The 17,677-nt window shown below is 35.9% G+C and overlaps 1 protein-coding gene across 2 annotated transcripts in view; it reads right to left on the minus strand.

Moving 5' to 3' along the window:
* Window positions 1-17,677, minus strand: part of LOC106881389 (vesicular inhibitory amino acid transporter) — a 45,775-nt gene that overhangs the window by 10,059 nt on the left and 18,039 nt on the right. Inside the window, exons 2-3 of one of the 2 annotated variants that reach the window (XM_014931765.2) lie at window positions 6,007-6,206; window positions 2,172-2,907 (exon numbers count right to left, since the gene is read on the minus strand). In XM_014931765.2, the coding sequence (XP_014787251.1) occupies window positions 2,172-2,907; window positions 6,007-6,206 (936 nt within the window). Of the gene's footprint in view, window positions 1-29; window positions 2,908-6,006; window positions 6,207-17,677 lie in introns of those variants that run through there. The other variant, XM_014931763.2, reaches the window with a different exon arrangement.

Here is a 17,677-nt window from a genome sequence, read left to right on the forward strand (position 1 = left end):
ATATATGTATGTATGTGTGTGTGTGTGTGTTGTGTGTGTGTGTGTGTGTGTGTGTGTGTTGTGTGTGTGTGTGTGTGTATGGAGCCAGAAAGCTTAAGAAGACAAGCAAAAGACAAGAGCACTGAAAACACATTGTGTTAGTAGTTTGAAATATATTTGAATTACTCAAGTTTAAAAACCACAAAAAAAAAGCATGCCTGATCGTTCAATATAATGATTCTAAGTTGTGAGACAACCACAGCTTCTAAACAAAGCTATTATAACACCGAGATCTCGTCTAACAGTTGGTTTCTTCACACAATCCAAATTAATACAGACAAGATTTGCACATTATTACTTGACAATCAGCCTTATTTAGAAACGTTAAACAAATGACTCTCGATCCTAAGATCATAGTTTCAATTCCCGGCCAGGGAGGCGCTTTGTGTAAGACATTCTACTTCACGTTGCTCCAATTCACTCAGATGAAAATGAGTAACAGCTTCAGCAGGGGCTGAATTCTGCGACGGACTGACGTTCCGTTTCGGGAAAAAAAGTATTGTACTCTCTTCATTTTTATGCCATGGAAAACCAAGTTAATTCCAGCCTAATTATCCTAGCTAGTGACAAGCATACACACCCACGGACATGTATACATCTCTACGGATCTCTCTCTATCAATCAATCAATTTATCTCCCTCTCTCTCCCCACCTCCCTCCATCTATCTATCTATCTATCTATCTATACATGAAAGGTTCAGAAAACATTATTCAGAACTTCACTTGTCAATCTTCGGATCTACCGTCCGAAGATTGGTAATGAGAAACTCGGAGTAACAGTTACTAAAATTTCCAGCTTCTAATGAATAAGAAAGAACTCTATGGTTCGTTTTGAGGTCTTACTTTTACATTTCTTGTTCACACAATCTTTTGCTGCAGAAACATATATACAAAAATGCGCTGTGTGCAATTATGAGTCAACAGCTCCTTCGTAGACAAGCTTCACGTGGGATTTTGTTAACATTGCTCATTTATTGTTTTCTGTTTTTCTTCACCTTTCCTTCTCTGTTTCCACTATACACTCATTTCAGAAGAAAGACAATGTCGAAACATAACTAATTACTTCCGTTTCTCTGAGTCTAATAATTTTGATCTTGAACTCATCCCATCTTCTTGTTTCTTTTTGTGTGTTTTTTTTATTCTTTTGTCATCTATTTACACACATGCATACATACATACATACATATAAAATAAACCACACTTACAAGCACTCACTCACGAACACACACATATGTTTATGTATGATAGTACACGAACCTCACAATGTACATCTGGTAATCGAGGTATTTAGTCGCTGAGTGTGCCGTACAACTAAGCAGAAATTAGTTGGGCCTATGACTAGCGTCTATGTACAATATATAAGCGGAAATAATGGCTCTCGAATATAGCTAAATAAAGAATAAACAAACAAACTTTTAAATGTTTGTTGAATATTCACATTAATATGATGATTAATGTGAAAGTATATTTAGAAACTATGCAGGCCACTGATAATCTACATATGATAATTAAAGATCGCATTCAAGATATCTAAGCCGAATTTTTCTTTCAAAAACCAAAGCAATAATTTAACATTATCTAGAATTAATGAAATTTCTTTTTAACAATTTATTACTATTGAGTGTTCAGTATTCATTTTCATCTTAGAGGAGGGATTGCAGGATATAAAATGCATAGAGCTGTCTCTTGATTTTGACAAAAATATAGAAACTCTATTCTATACATCTTTTGAAGAACATGATATATCAGTAAATAACGGCAACATCACTATTCAAAGTCAAAATGCATGAAACCAAAATATTTTAAAAACAGATATATTTTGGAACAGCAATAACATATGTAAAATCCTTAGCCTATAGACTTTTGTGAAAGTCCCTCGCATGAAATGGTGTTGTTGGTATACCACGGAAAGCTAGACTAAGTGCCCTGAAAGAATAATATATTCCAATGGAACCTACAACAACGCCGATTATAATGATACTGATATCTAATACTTTTGTGTACCATGGAAGTATTTTGCCTTTAATTTTGATATGAAAGAAACACGGCCAAACAAAAGAAAGCATAGTGCCAGTGAAGCTACCAATCAAACCCATAAGTATTGCGAAATGAGGAATAAATATAGCCATTACCATTGTTGCTAGGACAAGACCAATTCTCAGACATCCTGCCCATATTTTGAGGCGACAGTTCTCGTCAAAACAAGAAGGAAAATAAGTCGAAGGTTTTCCGTTGAAATATGTAGTCTGAATCATCTCCACAGCTGCATAGTATGGAAGTGGATAGGAAAGAGTGGATTTTGCTACAAGAATTAAATTGACGATAATCTTTAGGCCCTGAGTTGGTAAATTATTTGTGATCACTTCCTGCGTTCCATTTCCCCATGTTAAGAAACAGATATACGAGAACAACACTTTGAAAAATGCTGCTGCGATGTGAGTCCAATGCATCATGCAGTGAAACCGGGAACGATCTTCCATGTTTTCTTCTAGTGTTGGTAGAAATATTTGTGAGGTATAGCTGAAAACTACAATACCAATGGAAATGGGGAATGTCCAAATATCAACTTTAATTTGGACTGTTTTCCACTGCCATTCGGAGGCCCGTGTAAAGCAAAAAATTAAAATAAATGCATTAATTGCCATATGAGCCATGGTGCACCAAAAACTGAGCCAAGAGACACCACGCAAGGACTTTAAAAAAGCGTAGCTCAGTAGCGGAGTTGTTGCAATCATTATCCAGAATGTGAGACTGATAGGCGACTCAGGGAAACTTCCCAAAATCAGTTCCCCGCTGAGTAATACGTACAGAATGCAAGTCATTAGTAATTCTATCAGCTGAGCGACGTTGACGATCTTACCACCGAATCTGAAACAAAAATATTAAAATGTAAGGATTTGGTATAAACGAAAAGACATCATTTTAAAAGCAAGTTAAATTTGAAAACAAGTAGAATACATTTTCTTTCAGCTGCCATAGGAATAGAATTAATTTATTTTCACTATGCTTAAAACACACACACACACACACACACACACACACACAGAGTTATAGAGGGAATTGGGGCGGAAAGGCAATCGCTTATACGTTTCCAAGGAGCTTCAAAAATGAGTGATCTGATTTGGCTTTAATAGGAATCGAAACCGGCACAATAATAACTTAAATGTATTCGACGACGCTCACTACACGCGCGCGCACACACACACAAACACACACACACACACACACACGAGAGTGGGCAGAAAAGTTCATCATCTAACTTTGAATGAGTGATGCTAGAGCTGTGAAATTTTGCATGCACTAATTTCAAGTTTCCTTAATAACCGCATTGTTTCTTTTCCAGGTAACTCGAAATCTTACTATTCAAAGAAGACTTCAAAAGTAACCCATAGCGACTTCTCTTGAAAATGGACAAAATTTGGCATCGTGGTGCTACGAAGCACCGGCAGAAAAACGGTTTGGCCCCCAAGGACATGCATGCTGACATGGCTGCTATATTAGGGAACGACACTCTAGCTTTATCAACAAGGTAAAAGTGGGCAGCTGAATTTAGGAGGGGAAGGGAGTCTTGTAGATAACTCAAGGTCCGGACGTACTGCAACTACCACTACTGAGGAAAACATTGATCGTGTTCAGCACATGGTGATGGATGGCGGCCGTTTGACTATAAATCAATAGCCAATTCCATGAGTATATCTCATGAAAAAGTTGAGAATATTTTGCACAATGAACTTAGCATTGTGGAGGCGCAACGGCCCAGTGGTTAGGGCAGCGGACTCGCGGTCATAGCATCGCGGTTTCGATTCCCAGACCGGGCGTTGTGAGTGTTTATTGAGCGAAAACACCTAAAAGCTCCACGAGGCTCTGGCAGGGGATGGTGGCGAACCCTGCTGTACACTTCCACCACAACTTTCTCTCACTCTTTCTTCCTGTTTCTGTTGTACCTGTATTTCAAAGGGTCAACCTTGTCACACTGTGTCACGCTGAATATCCCCGTGAACTACGTTAAGGGTACATGTGTTTGTGGAGTGCTCAGCCACTTGCACGTTAATTTCACAAGCAGGCTGTTCCGTTGATCGGATCAACTGGAACCCTCGACGTCGTAAGCGACGGAGTGCCAACCACTACCACCACCACGAACTTAGCATGACGAACGTTTCTGTTCTGTGGATACTACATCTTCTGACATCTGATCAAAAGCACATAGGGCTGATCACATCACAAGGAAATCTGACATTGTTTGAAGCAGGTCCACTGGTTTCGTTGAACGTTTCCTAAACCAAGATGAGTGTTGAGTTATTCACTTTGAGCCAGACAAAGAGACAATCCATATAGTCATATTTTAAAAATCTATTTCCGAATGAATTGCATATTAGCAGTTGACAGCACCAATGCACATGGATTTCATTTGGTGGGATTCTTTTGCTCTGGAAAATTCTCTGAAAATTTCTGTGAGAGATGAGCTCTACACTGATGCGCTAATTATTGATTGCATATTATTTGATTTGATTTAAGTATTTTGATTGAACATTTGTATGAAAGATAAAATATTAAAAAAAATTTTCAAAACAGTTCTCTGTCGAATAACTTATGAAAACTTCATTTTCCAGAATCGTAATATGTGATGTTGAAGGTGCGTGGCCTTGGAGTTAGATCGTTGTACTCATGATATTAAGATCATAGTTTCGATTCCTGAACTGGGCGGTGTGTTGCGTTCTTGAGCAAATGCTTAATTTCACGCTGCCTCAGTCGACTCCGCTGTAAATGCACAACCTTGCAAAGGACCATCAGGAGGAATGTTGATACTTCGGTCACTCATACATTATGAAAACCAGATAACCGGCCCATTGTATCTTCAGGTTCAAGACTGAACTATTTAATATCATGTGTTTAAAATATATACCCCACCTGCTCCCCAACATCATAAAAAATCGAAAACGTTATAAATGAAAAGGTTGCGGCTGGTTACGTATTCCAAAATGGAGAATGGATGAGAGAAATGAAACAATTAAAGTTTTGAAAAATGGGTTTTTGCATTATTGTAATTCTCCAATGTTTAAGACGTGGTTATGAAAAAAGTGGAAAAAAATACCTGTCAAAAACAAAAATAAAAATGTTACCAGATGGAACGGGGAAAGGAGTAAAAAATGGAAATTACTGAAATTCTGAATTTTTGTTTCAAAATCGTAAACATCTACGATCAAAAAAGAAATCCGAAGAAATTTCCAGAAAAGAAAAGATGTGTTGGTGATAGCGATGAGTGGAACTATGACTCTAGACTGCAAAATGTTTTATAAACACTCAGGATTTTGCAAATATGAAGTCCTTGTGATAAAATTTAGATATAAAATTTAGTATTGCGTTTGTTCTATGATCCTTAACATTTTTTTTCTCAGTAAAGAAACATTTCAAACTGTGACACAGAAAGTAACGTGTTGTATCTGCCCTTATTATTTTAGTTTGCGTTCTGAATTCATTTACTACAAAGATTTAATTTACTTCTCATTTCACCCAAGTCGCGAAAATTAATAATCGTGAACATGGGTCGATTGAGTGAATTATAGCCTTCACCAAAAAGTTAAGAGAAATCAATATTTTTAACTGTAAAGATGCGTCAGCAGAAACCTAAAGCTTCGGATTCCATTCTTGCAGAATTTAGCTGTACTTTTCCAATTCTTCACCCTTTCAGTTAAAATTACAAGATTTTCATTCTCGTGAGGTTTTATAAAATGTAATATAGTTATTAATTCAATTAACTATGCAAAATTAGTCTTGGTGCTTTATCGAAAGAAATGTTTAACCGTAAGTAAAATTTATATAAAGTATAAAAATTATTAGTATAATGATTTGGTTATAGAATGAATATATCTGGGAATCATTTAATTTTAAAACACAAGGTTTAAAGATTCTATTAAATTTTGAGCAAGACAAAACTGATATTTAAGAAATATATTACCAAATACTAACCTTTTCCCCATGGCTTCTTCAGCAATTTCCACGTAGCTGTGTCTGACACGTACTAAATAACCATTTGAATCTACTTCATACAGACATTCCACCAATATTTTACCGGTATGACAACAAATGTAGGCCACAACAATCATAGATACGAGAGCCCAGTAACCTCCTTGGACAACAGTGTAGGGAAAACTAACTATGAACATTCCCTACAAAAAAACAAAAAAACAACAACAAATATAAGCAAAAAAGTAAGCAAAAAAAACAAAAAAACAATTTTTTTCTTAATTACAATTCATATCAGCGGTAACTTCACAAGAAAAACAATAGCAGTTAAGAGTGTTAAAGAAAATATTGGAAATTTTGCTTACATTAAGTTGTTGTTATGAAATTTGAAACTGCTTGAATGGTGGACATTTTAGAAGTACTTTAATTATAGCTACACTGCATCAAACGCATACATTCGTGCTTGCACATATTAACGTACGCACACACACACGCACGCACGCACGCACACACACACACACACAATACTACCTTTAAATCCGTCGTGTATATATATATATATATATATATATATATATACACACACATATATATATATATATATATCTGTATATATGTATGTGTGTTTGTGTGTCTGTGTTTGTCCCCCAATTGACAATCGATGCTGGCGTGTTTAGTCCCCGTAACTTAGTGGTTCGGCAAAGAGGCCGATAGAATAAGTACTAGGCTTACAGAGAATATGTTCTGGGGTCGATTTGTTCGACTGAAGGCGATGCTCCAGCACGGCTACAGTCAACTGACTGAAACAAATAAAAGAATACCTTCTACGGATTGCTCGAAGCTTACAGACTTCTTACACCTTGTCCCTTGGATCTTACTGTTTATGCAGAAATGACTTCTAACCTTATCCCGTACCATTCAGAGCGACTAAGATTTAATACGTTCAAAAGTTGTGACTTTAAGATTGCTGTAAAGGCCATTACTAATATAGTCAAATTGTTAAGACAGTCTAAATGCAGACATTTAGAGCCGTTATAGAAGACCAAGCAAATTTTCAAAATTTCGCCCCACTATTCTTTAAAATTTACCTAGAAATATTGGTAAGAGAAATTTCAGAATATCTTCTGATTCAGAGACATATAACTGTGCTACTGTATTTTACAATGACGCCCTAATCAGAAGCAGCTTCACCGATAGCATAGATTTCATTCCTCCACGCACATTCCCGAACAGTATCAGATAAACGAAAGCTATAAAACTCTCCTTTCAGTTTAAATGTCAGTTCTAACATTATCCGATCATTTCTAAGTGAACCGTTCCCTGCTTGCCATAAGTTCCATTAAAACCTTAAATAAGTCACAGGGCACCGATAGTTTCACCACCTCATTTGCTTGTATTAATTGAAAGTTATTAGCTTACATATTTTCAAAATTATTGACAGGCATAGATTATATTTAAGATTTAGAATAATAAGGTTGTTATGGTGTTGTTTCCTTTCAGGCTTTTATAGATAATTTCATTTTTCATTATAATTTTTCTCCTTATACCTTTCCTCTACTTAGACAAACCATTTTAAATTAAAGTAATCGCGTCTGTATTCAGTTTGAAATCAATGCCATTACGGGCAGGTATTTTTCTTTTGCATTATCTAATCCTTTATAATACTCTAAGGAGGAGAGGAAGTACTCTGGAGAAAATGTAAAAATCGGATAGATGGGAAGGGTTTACAGTAGATAATTTATCAATCTTTTTTTCCTTTCCTTATTCTTCCTCACCTCATCGTTTTACTGATTAATTAATTATTTATTTTTTATTATGATTGGCCAAACCATCGGTTCTTATATTCATTCTTTCGTGTAAATTGGTTTCATAAGATACGTTTGATCGTCTTTCTTCTAACATTCAAATACAAATTCACACATTTGTATATCACGAAGAAGCATGGGAATTTTTCATCTCTTTGTAAGTTGAAAATTCCAAAGATGTTTTTGAAGTGAATCAAGTTTTCCTTAGAAAAATTTCAGCTACTTGTTACAAATAGAATTCTAAGCGAATATTTTTCCTTTCAGTTTTAAATTTAGAAATCATCTTAGTAATGAATAATGAAGTGTTGATGACGAATCGGAAAAAGCAATGATAGAAAAGCAAAACAGAAAAGAAAAAAATGAATTTCAAATACAATGACAAGAGGCAACAGCAAGAAAAGGAATAAATTCAATTTTTTATTACTATTGCCGCCTTGTCTCGAAAATCAGAAATTGCAGGGTGCAGATTTCATAGGTATTGCTTCTCTACGAATCATATAAAGGTTTCTTTTCATCACATTTACACATGTGTCATCGTATGTATTTCTTACGAATTATCATATATCTATTGCGACACACACACACGTAGACACGCACACATACAAGTATATGTATATACAAATATACATATATAAAGGCACGAGGATGTACACACACACACACGTGCTGTGTCGCAATAATATGTTAATATCAAATAAACAATTAGATATTCCTTTATCAGAAATTAGTAAATAACCGGATCTCTTTGTCTAAATTGTGTATGCATCTTTGGGTTGTTTCGAACCTCTACACAAGGCCTTTCAGTGGAAACTGGAGTGTATATAATAAGTACAAGTTCTATACTTTGCTGTCACTTACAAGACAGTATGTTCTGGTAGCAGAGGGTCTTTGACCGGAGAAGAGAGATAGTCGTCTGCAAAGGAGTTGGCTGGCATTCATTTACGACTGAGTAGAACGGAACAACGCGAAATGAAGTGCCTTAAGCAAAGGCATAATGCCTGATCCTGGAATCGAACTCACGACCTTATGGTCAGGAACCTAACACTCTTAACCACTAGGCTACACATCCTCACAACAATTAACTATTAAATATATTAAATATAGAACTGAATTAACTATTAGTTCTATAGTAAAGTTGATTCGATCGCCTATATTTTATCTTACACATTTGTGATCATGTAATAATGGGGAAAATCAATATTAAACTAAAATTAAACAAAAGACGAATTCATTATGATGACGACGAATGAAAAAGAAAATACTCGCTTTCAGTTCTATTTAAAGCACATAGCTGGAAATTTTTCGGAAAACTCGATTCATTTTAAAGCACCTTTGGAATTTTCAGCTTACAATGGGATGAAAAATTCCCATGCTTCTCTATGATATACAAATGCATGAACAAGTTTACGAATGTTTGAAGAAAAACCATCAAATACATCTCATTAGACCAATTTAAACGAAATTATGTAAAATCACGAATTGTAACAATACTCAATATTGCTACAATTTGGAAAGGGAAAACTTAGGGGAATATTTACAATTTGAACTCAGATATTGTACATATACGCAGAGAGAGAGAGAGCAAATATTTCAATGAATAGGCTAAAAAATTGCAATTCCTATAACTGAAATGCGTTAATTTAATTTTAGAACAACTTTTAATAAAGTACGGCTACATTTTATTTTATCACAAACAACTTACTGAAAAAGAACTCAACTCAGCACAATACATCGATAATAAATATAACATCACACATATACAAATTTTAATAAAGAATACACATTTTTATCTTGAGTGGGAACTTATAGAAGAAAGCAATATAGATTCTTTAAAAATATTGAGTAGAATGCTTAAAGGATAAGAATTAGTTTTCTTATTTAGACGAGATAAAATGCATTGTATTTTATTAATTTGAGGCAATGGAAGAGTGTAACTGAAGATTTTTTCGTCAACTGTTGTACGCTGAAGCAATTCATATGATTTTCAAAAGATTTTTTAACTAACCGGACCATTGTACTTGGCAATCACAGAACGATTGCAAATGCAAATGAATAATCTACTCGTAAAAGAAGTAATGGAGCTGTTCAAACATCTGCTAATCAACAAAATATTCTCGGAAGAAAAAAATCAATAACGGAACACTAGAATTTGGCTGCAGAACATTTGATTATCCGAGTCTTTGATAATAAAAGAATGCATGTTATTATAATGATGATTATACAACAATATGCATATATGTGACCAAAACCCTCCCCAGCTATCGCCCCTCCTTAACTGAGTAAATCAAACAAGAGTTTTTTTTAAGTAATAATTTCAAGAACAAAAGAGAACTTCATCGATAAACCAAACCTCGGGATTGAACCAGCAAATTCCAACCTGACGCTCTTTTACATGGGGGTATTTCGGCTATCTGTAATTGTATCTATAATTTATGGGAATATACTTCCTGCCATTCTGCTAACAAATCCGAACACTTTGGCTCTGTTTTATTTCTTCCTTCTTTTTTTTTTTTTTTTTTTTTTTTTGTCAGTTAAAGGCGGCGAACTGGCAGAATCGCTAGGACGCCGGATAAAATGCTCAGCAGCTTTTGTTCGTGTTTACGTCCTGAGTTCAAATCCCACCAAGGTTGACTTTGTCTTTCATCCTTTTAGGATGATTTGAGCACTGGGGTCTATATCAACTATTTCAGGTCCTCACCCAAATTTCAGGCCCTGTGCCTATTGGAGAAAGGATTTTTATTAGTCAGAATCGTTCAAGCATCGGACAGATACCTTGTGGTATTTCCTCCAGCTTTTTACGTTCTGCTTTCAAATCCTGTCGACGTCTGCTTAGCCAACTGCCCTTCATGGGGTGTGGGCGGTAAAATTAAAGTACTAAAGTACTAGGATCGATGCTATATAATAAGCTCCCCAGTCACAAGTGTTGGGCTTGTGCCTAAATCAAAAACTGTTATCATTAATCAGCTTGCGGACGGGGAATTGCAGAATGGTTAGAGTGTTAGACAGAATGCCTGCATATTTTTTCAGACTCTTCACGTTCTAAGTTAGAAATTCCACCGAAGTCAACTTTGTCTTTAAATCTCACGGTCGATAAAATAAAGTACTATATACCTTCAAAAATTGCTATTCTTGAGCGTAAATTAGAAACAATTGTTATTAGTAAATTACTTAAATAATTAACCAGTTTACTAATCGATTACTTGACTAATCACTTGATCAATCTTTCCGTCTTCATTCATTGTCGAGTTCTCGTTGCTTCAGGTATGTTATGACCGAACTAGATATATTGTGTTTATACTTTTTGAGTTGCGTGTGGATGAATGAGCACCTCACTAAAACACTATAAGACCATATGACGGATGAATGATCATAACAGATGCAAAAATTGAAACAAATGTGTAGAGTAGCATGAATATTCAATAAATGTGTATTTTCAACGTTACTGAAAGATAAAACCTAATATGTATACAAATACTTTGCGCTCTTTTGAAGTGATTTAATATAATTGTACATAAGACATATTTATAACGACATAGATGTATCTTTCTAGGCGAGCTGGTAGAAACGTTAGCACGCCAGGGCGAAATGCTTCGCGGTATTTTGTCTACCGTTACGTTCTGAGTTCAAATTCCGCCGAGGTCGACTTTGCCTTTCATCCTTTCGGGGTCAATAAATTAAGTACCAGTTACGCACTGGTTCGATCTAATCGACTTAATTCCTTTGTCTGTCCTTGTTTGTCTCCTCTATGTTTAGCCCCTTGTGGGCAATAAAGAAATAAGATGTATCTTTCTAGGAAAATATGGGTAACATTTCCTTGTCCTGGGTAGATCTTACTCGAAATCGTTCACTCGGAAAGACGTCAGAAACGTAAGCCAGTCCAATGTAGAGGAATCAAAATAAATGACTACTACGTAGTAAGTTTTCTTAATTTACTTAAATGTCCAGTCCAAAATTTTACAGTCCAAGTTTTATTGTTCCGTGTGAGCTGGGGAATGAGAAAAAATATAGTATGGAGCTTCAAAGAAGCATTTAGAGTTAATATTAGAGATATAGTATTTGATCTGTCTTGTCTTGAAGCCGTGGATCTTTTAATTGGTTTTGTTTTACTTGGATTGTTTTGGGTAGACAATCTGTCCTGTCTTGAAGCCGTGGGTCTTTTAATTGGTTTTGTTTTACTTGGATTGTTTTGAATAGACAATCTGTCCTGTCTTGAAGCCGTGGGTCTTTTAATTAGTTTTGTTTTACTTGGATTGTTTTGGATAGACAAATCTTTCCAACGTGTAGGATGCATTCTTAAAAATCAACGCTCCGAAACTTCTCATTGAAATGCTTTCGGATCTTACTGGTTCACCGATTCTTTCTCAACAGCGTGACAACATTCGCAGACTCTTTAGAATGAAGACTGATGACGTCATTCAGATTATGAAAGACTATTTTTAAGATATTTCCACCTGCAATACTTATTGTGATTTCCAGATCACATGTATGTATGTATGTATGTATGTATGTATGTATGTTCTGCTTCTCTTTTTAATTTAGAATAAACTTTGACCGGCCACCCACTTGGTGGCAAGGTTGTGAAGCATCTTGTTTTGTTCATCACCCTTTAAATCTTAAGGTCTTGCAGATTTTTTATAGTCCCAGATATCGAGATCATTTATCGTGTATGGATTATATTAACCATATCACCCTACTTGTTTGGCAGACGATCGGCTTAATTTTTCAGTGCTGCCACGAATGTAAAAGACATTCTCTCTGAAGAGATAATTTTCTCGAATCGTCAGTATTTCCGTCTTTCCACTTGATATGAATATACAAAAACTTGCGATTATTATATGCAAAACGCAACAAACGTGAGCTTACTCGATATTTTTAGTGAATAGATTTTCTGTACTCGACAAAAAAGTACAGGCTGTTCGATTATATTGTGAGTGATTTTACTTCTGGATGTTTATCTATCGTGTCTATATTAGTCGTGTGGAGGCGCAATGGCCCAGTGGTTAGGGCAACGGATTCGCGGTCATAGGATCGCGGTTTCGATTCCCAGACCGAGCGTTGTGAGTGTTTATAGAGCGAAAACGCCTAAAGCTCCACGAGGCACCGGCAGGGGATGGTGGCGAACCCTGCTGTATTCTTTCACCACAATTTTCTCTCACTCATCCTTCCTGTTTCTGTTGTACCTGTATTTCAAAGGGTCAGCCTTGTCACACTGTGTCACGCTGAATATCCCAAGAACTACGTTAAGGGTACACGTGTCTGTGGAGTGCTCAGCCACTTGCACGTTAATTTCACGAGCAGGCTGTTCCGTTGATCGGATCAACTGGAACCCTCGACGTCGTAAGCGACGGAATGCCAACAACAACAACTATATTAGTCGTAGAAATCTTTTTCGTATATGCCGCCGTGATAGTAAAAAACACAAAACCAAATTTTCCAAATCGCTGCTTTTAATATAAAATAAGTTCTATTCCAGAACTACAGACAATCAGTGGATTATTCTCCCCACCAAGTTGTGGACGTGTGTTAATTCTACAAATCCCTATTTTTTTTTACTAGGTTATTATTATGTTATTGTCACTTGCAAAATTTCTGACTTGGAGCCATATCACATTTTTGGCGTCAATTCGAAAGGCATAAACATCCCATTTCCCACCACTTTTCTACCACAATTATATTTGACTACATATCTATGCTTAGGGGACGATCCAGCGAACTAGACTATTATTCAAATCCGCTATTTAGATTAAACCGTTTCACCTTCGTGTCTATTTCTCTGCAGAACGTCATGAGACTCACAGCTTCCCACTTCTCGCTCGTCACGTTGGTATTGTATCTTATAAGTACATAGTGACATAAATTACTATACCGATAATATCCAACACTACAAACAACAATATTTTTAGTTCTATTGGTGCAAATCTTCTCCTCGTTTTCCTACTACCTTCTTGTTGGACCTCCTCCTCTTACTACTACTACTACTACTACTACTACTACTACTACTACTACTACTACTAATACTACTACTACTACTATGCTAGAGAATCCTGATAAAGAATGACAGTTACCACAGAATACGACATTGATCCCAGTTGATCTACTCAACTCCGATGTGAATATCTCCTTAACGACTAATGCTATTCTTCAATTAATCTTGGCCTGAAGATATTTTCTCTTCATTTATTGATCAAATATTTGTTCCATCCCTGTTTCTACCACTGACCAATCAAATTAAAGATATCGATTTGCAAACAACTTTCTTGTCTTGCTGTAACAGCTGGAAGCCAATATTAATTTCTCGACTTAAAGATTGGTAATAATGGATATTTGTGTCAACGTATAGCGTGTGTCAAGCAAACTGATAAGGGGTTGGGTGAGACTAGGCAGAGAATTAAAAGAAATCGGTGTTGAAAGGGAGCTGGAAGTATATATGTAATAGCATATAGCATTAAGGAAAATATAGTATTAATTTTGTCAGATCAGTAAATTTATTAGTTATTAAATGTCAAAGAAAAAAGAAAAAAAACCTAAGCTCAACAAATCTATGCTGTACTTCTAAAAACATATCCTTTCCCTCTTTTTCTTTTCTACATCTCTATTTTCTGTTATTCAATACTAACTTCTCCTCATCAACCCTCAACTCCTACTTATGTCAGTCAATTGGTTTTTGACTAAGGCAGTACTATTATCGTTTATCGAACTAATTCCATTCATTCTTAGAAACGTCCACATATCCATTAAAGACTGTCAATTCTTCCTTCGAAACCAATAGCCCATTTTAAGTAATATTCTAAGCAGTTCTAAATTTTCTTGCATACATTTAAACAAAAATAAAACGAACAAAGAACATATTGGAGAGGACAAAAAATCTGAGTAGCTTGTAGTACATCAAGCCAGATCTACGTGGTTACACACCCGTATGATATCTCTGCTCACGCGTATATTATATCTACTCTTCGAAACACCCCCCTCTTTCTATCAGCATGCCTCATTCTTGTTTGAAATCGTATTAATCTTAGGTCAAGGCACTGATTGTGCTTTGCTCTTTTCATTTGACACAAACTGTACATGCATGATTTCAAATAAGTGATGAACAGACACAAGCAAGGCTGTGTGCTTCAGAGTCTCTCTTTTTCAACCATATAGTTTCCGGTGTGTGGAGGCGCAATGGCCCAGTGGTTAGGGCAACGCTCTCGCGGTCATAGGATCGCGGTTTCGATTCCCAGACCAGGCGTTGTGAGTGTTTATTGAGCGAAAACACCTAAAGCTCCACGAGGCTCCAGCAGGGGGTGGTGGCGAACCCTGCTGTACTCTTTCACCACAACTTTCTCTCACTCTTACTTCATGTTTCTGTGGTGCCTGTAATTCAAAGGGTCAGCCTTGTCACACTGTGTCACGTTGAATCTCCCCGAGAACTACGTTAAGGGTACACGTGTCTGTGGAGTGCTCAGCCACTTGCACGTTAATTTCACGAGCAGGCTGTTCCGTTGATCGGATCAACTGGAACCCTCGACGTCGTAAGCGATGGAGTGCCAACAAACACAAGTTTTCGGTTTAGTCCCACTTCGCGTACTTTTGGGTAAGAACCTTCTTCTAAAGCATAAGCTGACCAATGCCTTTTGAATGAATTTTGTTGACAGAAACTGTGCGGAAGTCTGCTATATATAGGATGCAGCCTAGAATATATTTCAATGCATCACTTCAAGGCAAGTGAACAGTATTACAACGAGACTCCGTTTTGTAGAAAATTGTCTGGCTCCAAGAGGGAAGCCTAATATCTCGTAAGCAATTTGGAAATGTTGATGATAATTGATAAACAGAGACTGCAAGAAGAGTTCAATAGTGTCGATATAGGAGGTGTGCGATAACTAGAAAGAGATGCATATATTGAAATCAGTGAGGATGATGATTTCAGAGAAAAATTAAATGACATTGAAGTCCTCAATTAAGAAAGAGATAGTTGTTGGAAGGAATTCGGAAATCGTTAGAGGTAGCAGGAACGAGAAAGAAAGAATCTAAGTTGGAGTAACCGGAGGGTTTTGTTGCATTTAAGTGGATCACACATACATGCAGACATCACCAGTCAAAACGGCGCCGGCGTATAGCGTAATCTGAGAGCAGAGACGGTGGATGAGGAATGTATGTCTCAGGGAAATAGAGTTGTGTTATTTACAAGTTTTTGTGATGCAAATTGGCCAGCGAAATGATCATATTCTTTTTTTATTAATTTCATTGTACTCAGTGATGTTGCATCGATTTAAAATCTTATCTAAATTTACTACGAAGGCAAAACAATATAAACTGTATTGAAAATAACACTAGCAAATTAATATTTAAAAAGATTGTTAAAGCCGATTCTAACCATGAGATTTGTATCACATTTTATATATTCTGTCTAATATTCACTCTAAATCCTGAACCGTTCTTTGTTTGTAGCATCGCGTTCTTTAGTGCTGGAGTACTTAATTCAAGTTAAACGTCTTGATATGCATACACTGCTTCCATAACGGTTTTTAAAAATATTTGTTTCTAGTAACTTCCTTTAAAGTAAATGTTGTTTCTCCCTTTTCATTAACACTTTCTACATTTTTTTTTATATATATTTTTCTTGAAATTTCATTTTATCTTTCTTTTATTCTTTCAATTCTCTTGGGTCGTTTTGCATATAAAAATCTTCCTTCACGCTCCTCTTCTCTCTCTCTCTCTCTCTCTCTCTCTCTCTCTCTCTCTCTCGCTTTCTGTCTGTCTCTGCTTTCTCTGTCACTCATTCCTATACCTTTCTCACAACTATTTTTCTTTGCTCATTGACTCCTTATTTATCTTTCCTTTTCGTATTTCTTTGTGCTACTTTCCCCAATCGAGTATTGCTCCCTCTCCACTTTCTCTCTCTCTCTCTCTCTCTCTCTCTCTTTCATTCTTCTTTCACCCCTCTTCTTTTATATGCCATGCTATGTAAATAAACTTCATAATGTTTCCAGTCAATTCATGCAGCAGCTGTCGTACTTTATAGACTTGTGTGTTATATTCTTCATTCAGTAATGTGTGTGTTCAAGTAAGTTTAACATGCTTTCCAACTAGTGTCCCTTTTTTTTCAATACATGACAAATTTATGTTAGTAGTTATAAATATCTTGGTTCTTTCATTTCTACCGGATAGAATAATGGAAATAAACATACTAATCCTAAAGCCATTCATATACATTTATAGTGAGTGTTGAAGTAGGAAACTGGTGAAAATCGTTTCGAGTGACAACAATTCACAAAATTGGGAGTGATAAATTGCGAGCTGTTAATGGCACTGACAATCAGATTAGCTGTATTGAAGCAGGTGTCAAAATATTTGCAATAATGTGATGTAAATGAAGATGATCATCAGATAAACAGTCCGGTATTACGTAGTAATGTAGAAAGAAAAAAAAAGAGTAATGCAGTGAAGCTGCAGAATAAACATCTGCCGCGCCATAATTGATACATTTACTTCTATAATTCCGTAGAACTAGAAAATAGAAACTATTTCATGCTTCAGTACATGTTCAGACGTGATAAGACGTAAACAAAGAATGGAACAGAAAGTTAAGAAGCAAAAGAAATTTGGATCGAGCATTCAACTCTTTTCTGTCAATACCATATCATCATCGTCATCATCATCATCATCATCATCACCATTATTATTATCATCATCATCATCATCATCATCATCATCATCATCATCATTATTATTATTATTATTATTATTATTATTATTATTATTATTATTATTATTATTATTATGTTTTGGCTTTGCTTAAACTTATACAAGCTACACACACAAGTCTCATCATCCAAAAACGTCAAGCGACAACAAGATTTTTGCACCGAAGATGTTAACAGGTG

The sequence above is a fragment of the Octopus bimaculoides genome, chromosome 10, assembly GCF_001194135.2.
Source record: "Octopus bimaculoides isolate UCB-OBI-ISO-001 chromosome 10, ASM119413v2, whole genome shotgun sequence".
Classification (NCBI taxonomy): Eukaryota; Metazoa; Mollusca; class Cephalopoda; order Octopoda; family Octopodidae; genus Octopus; species Octopus bimaculoides.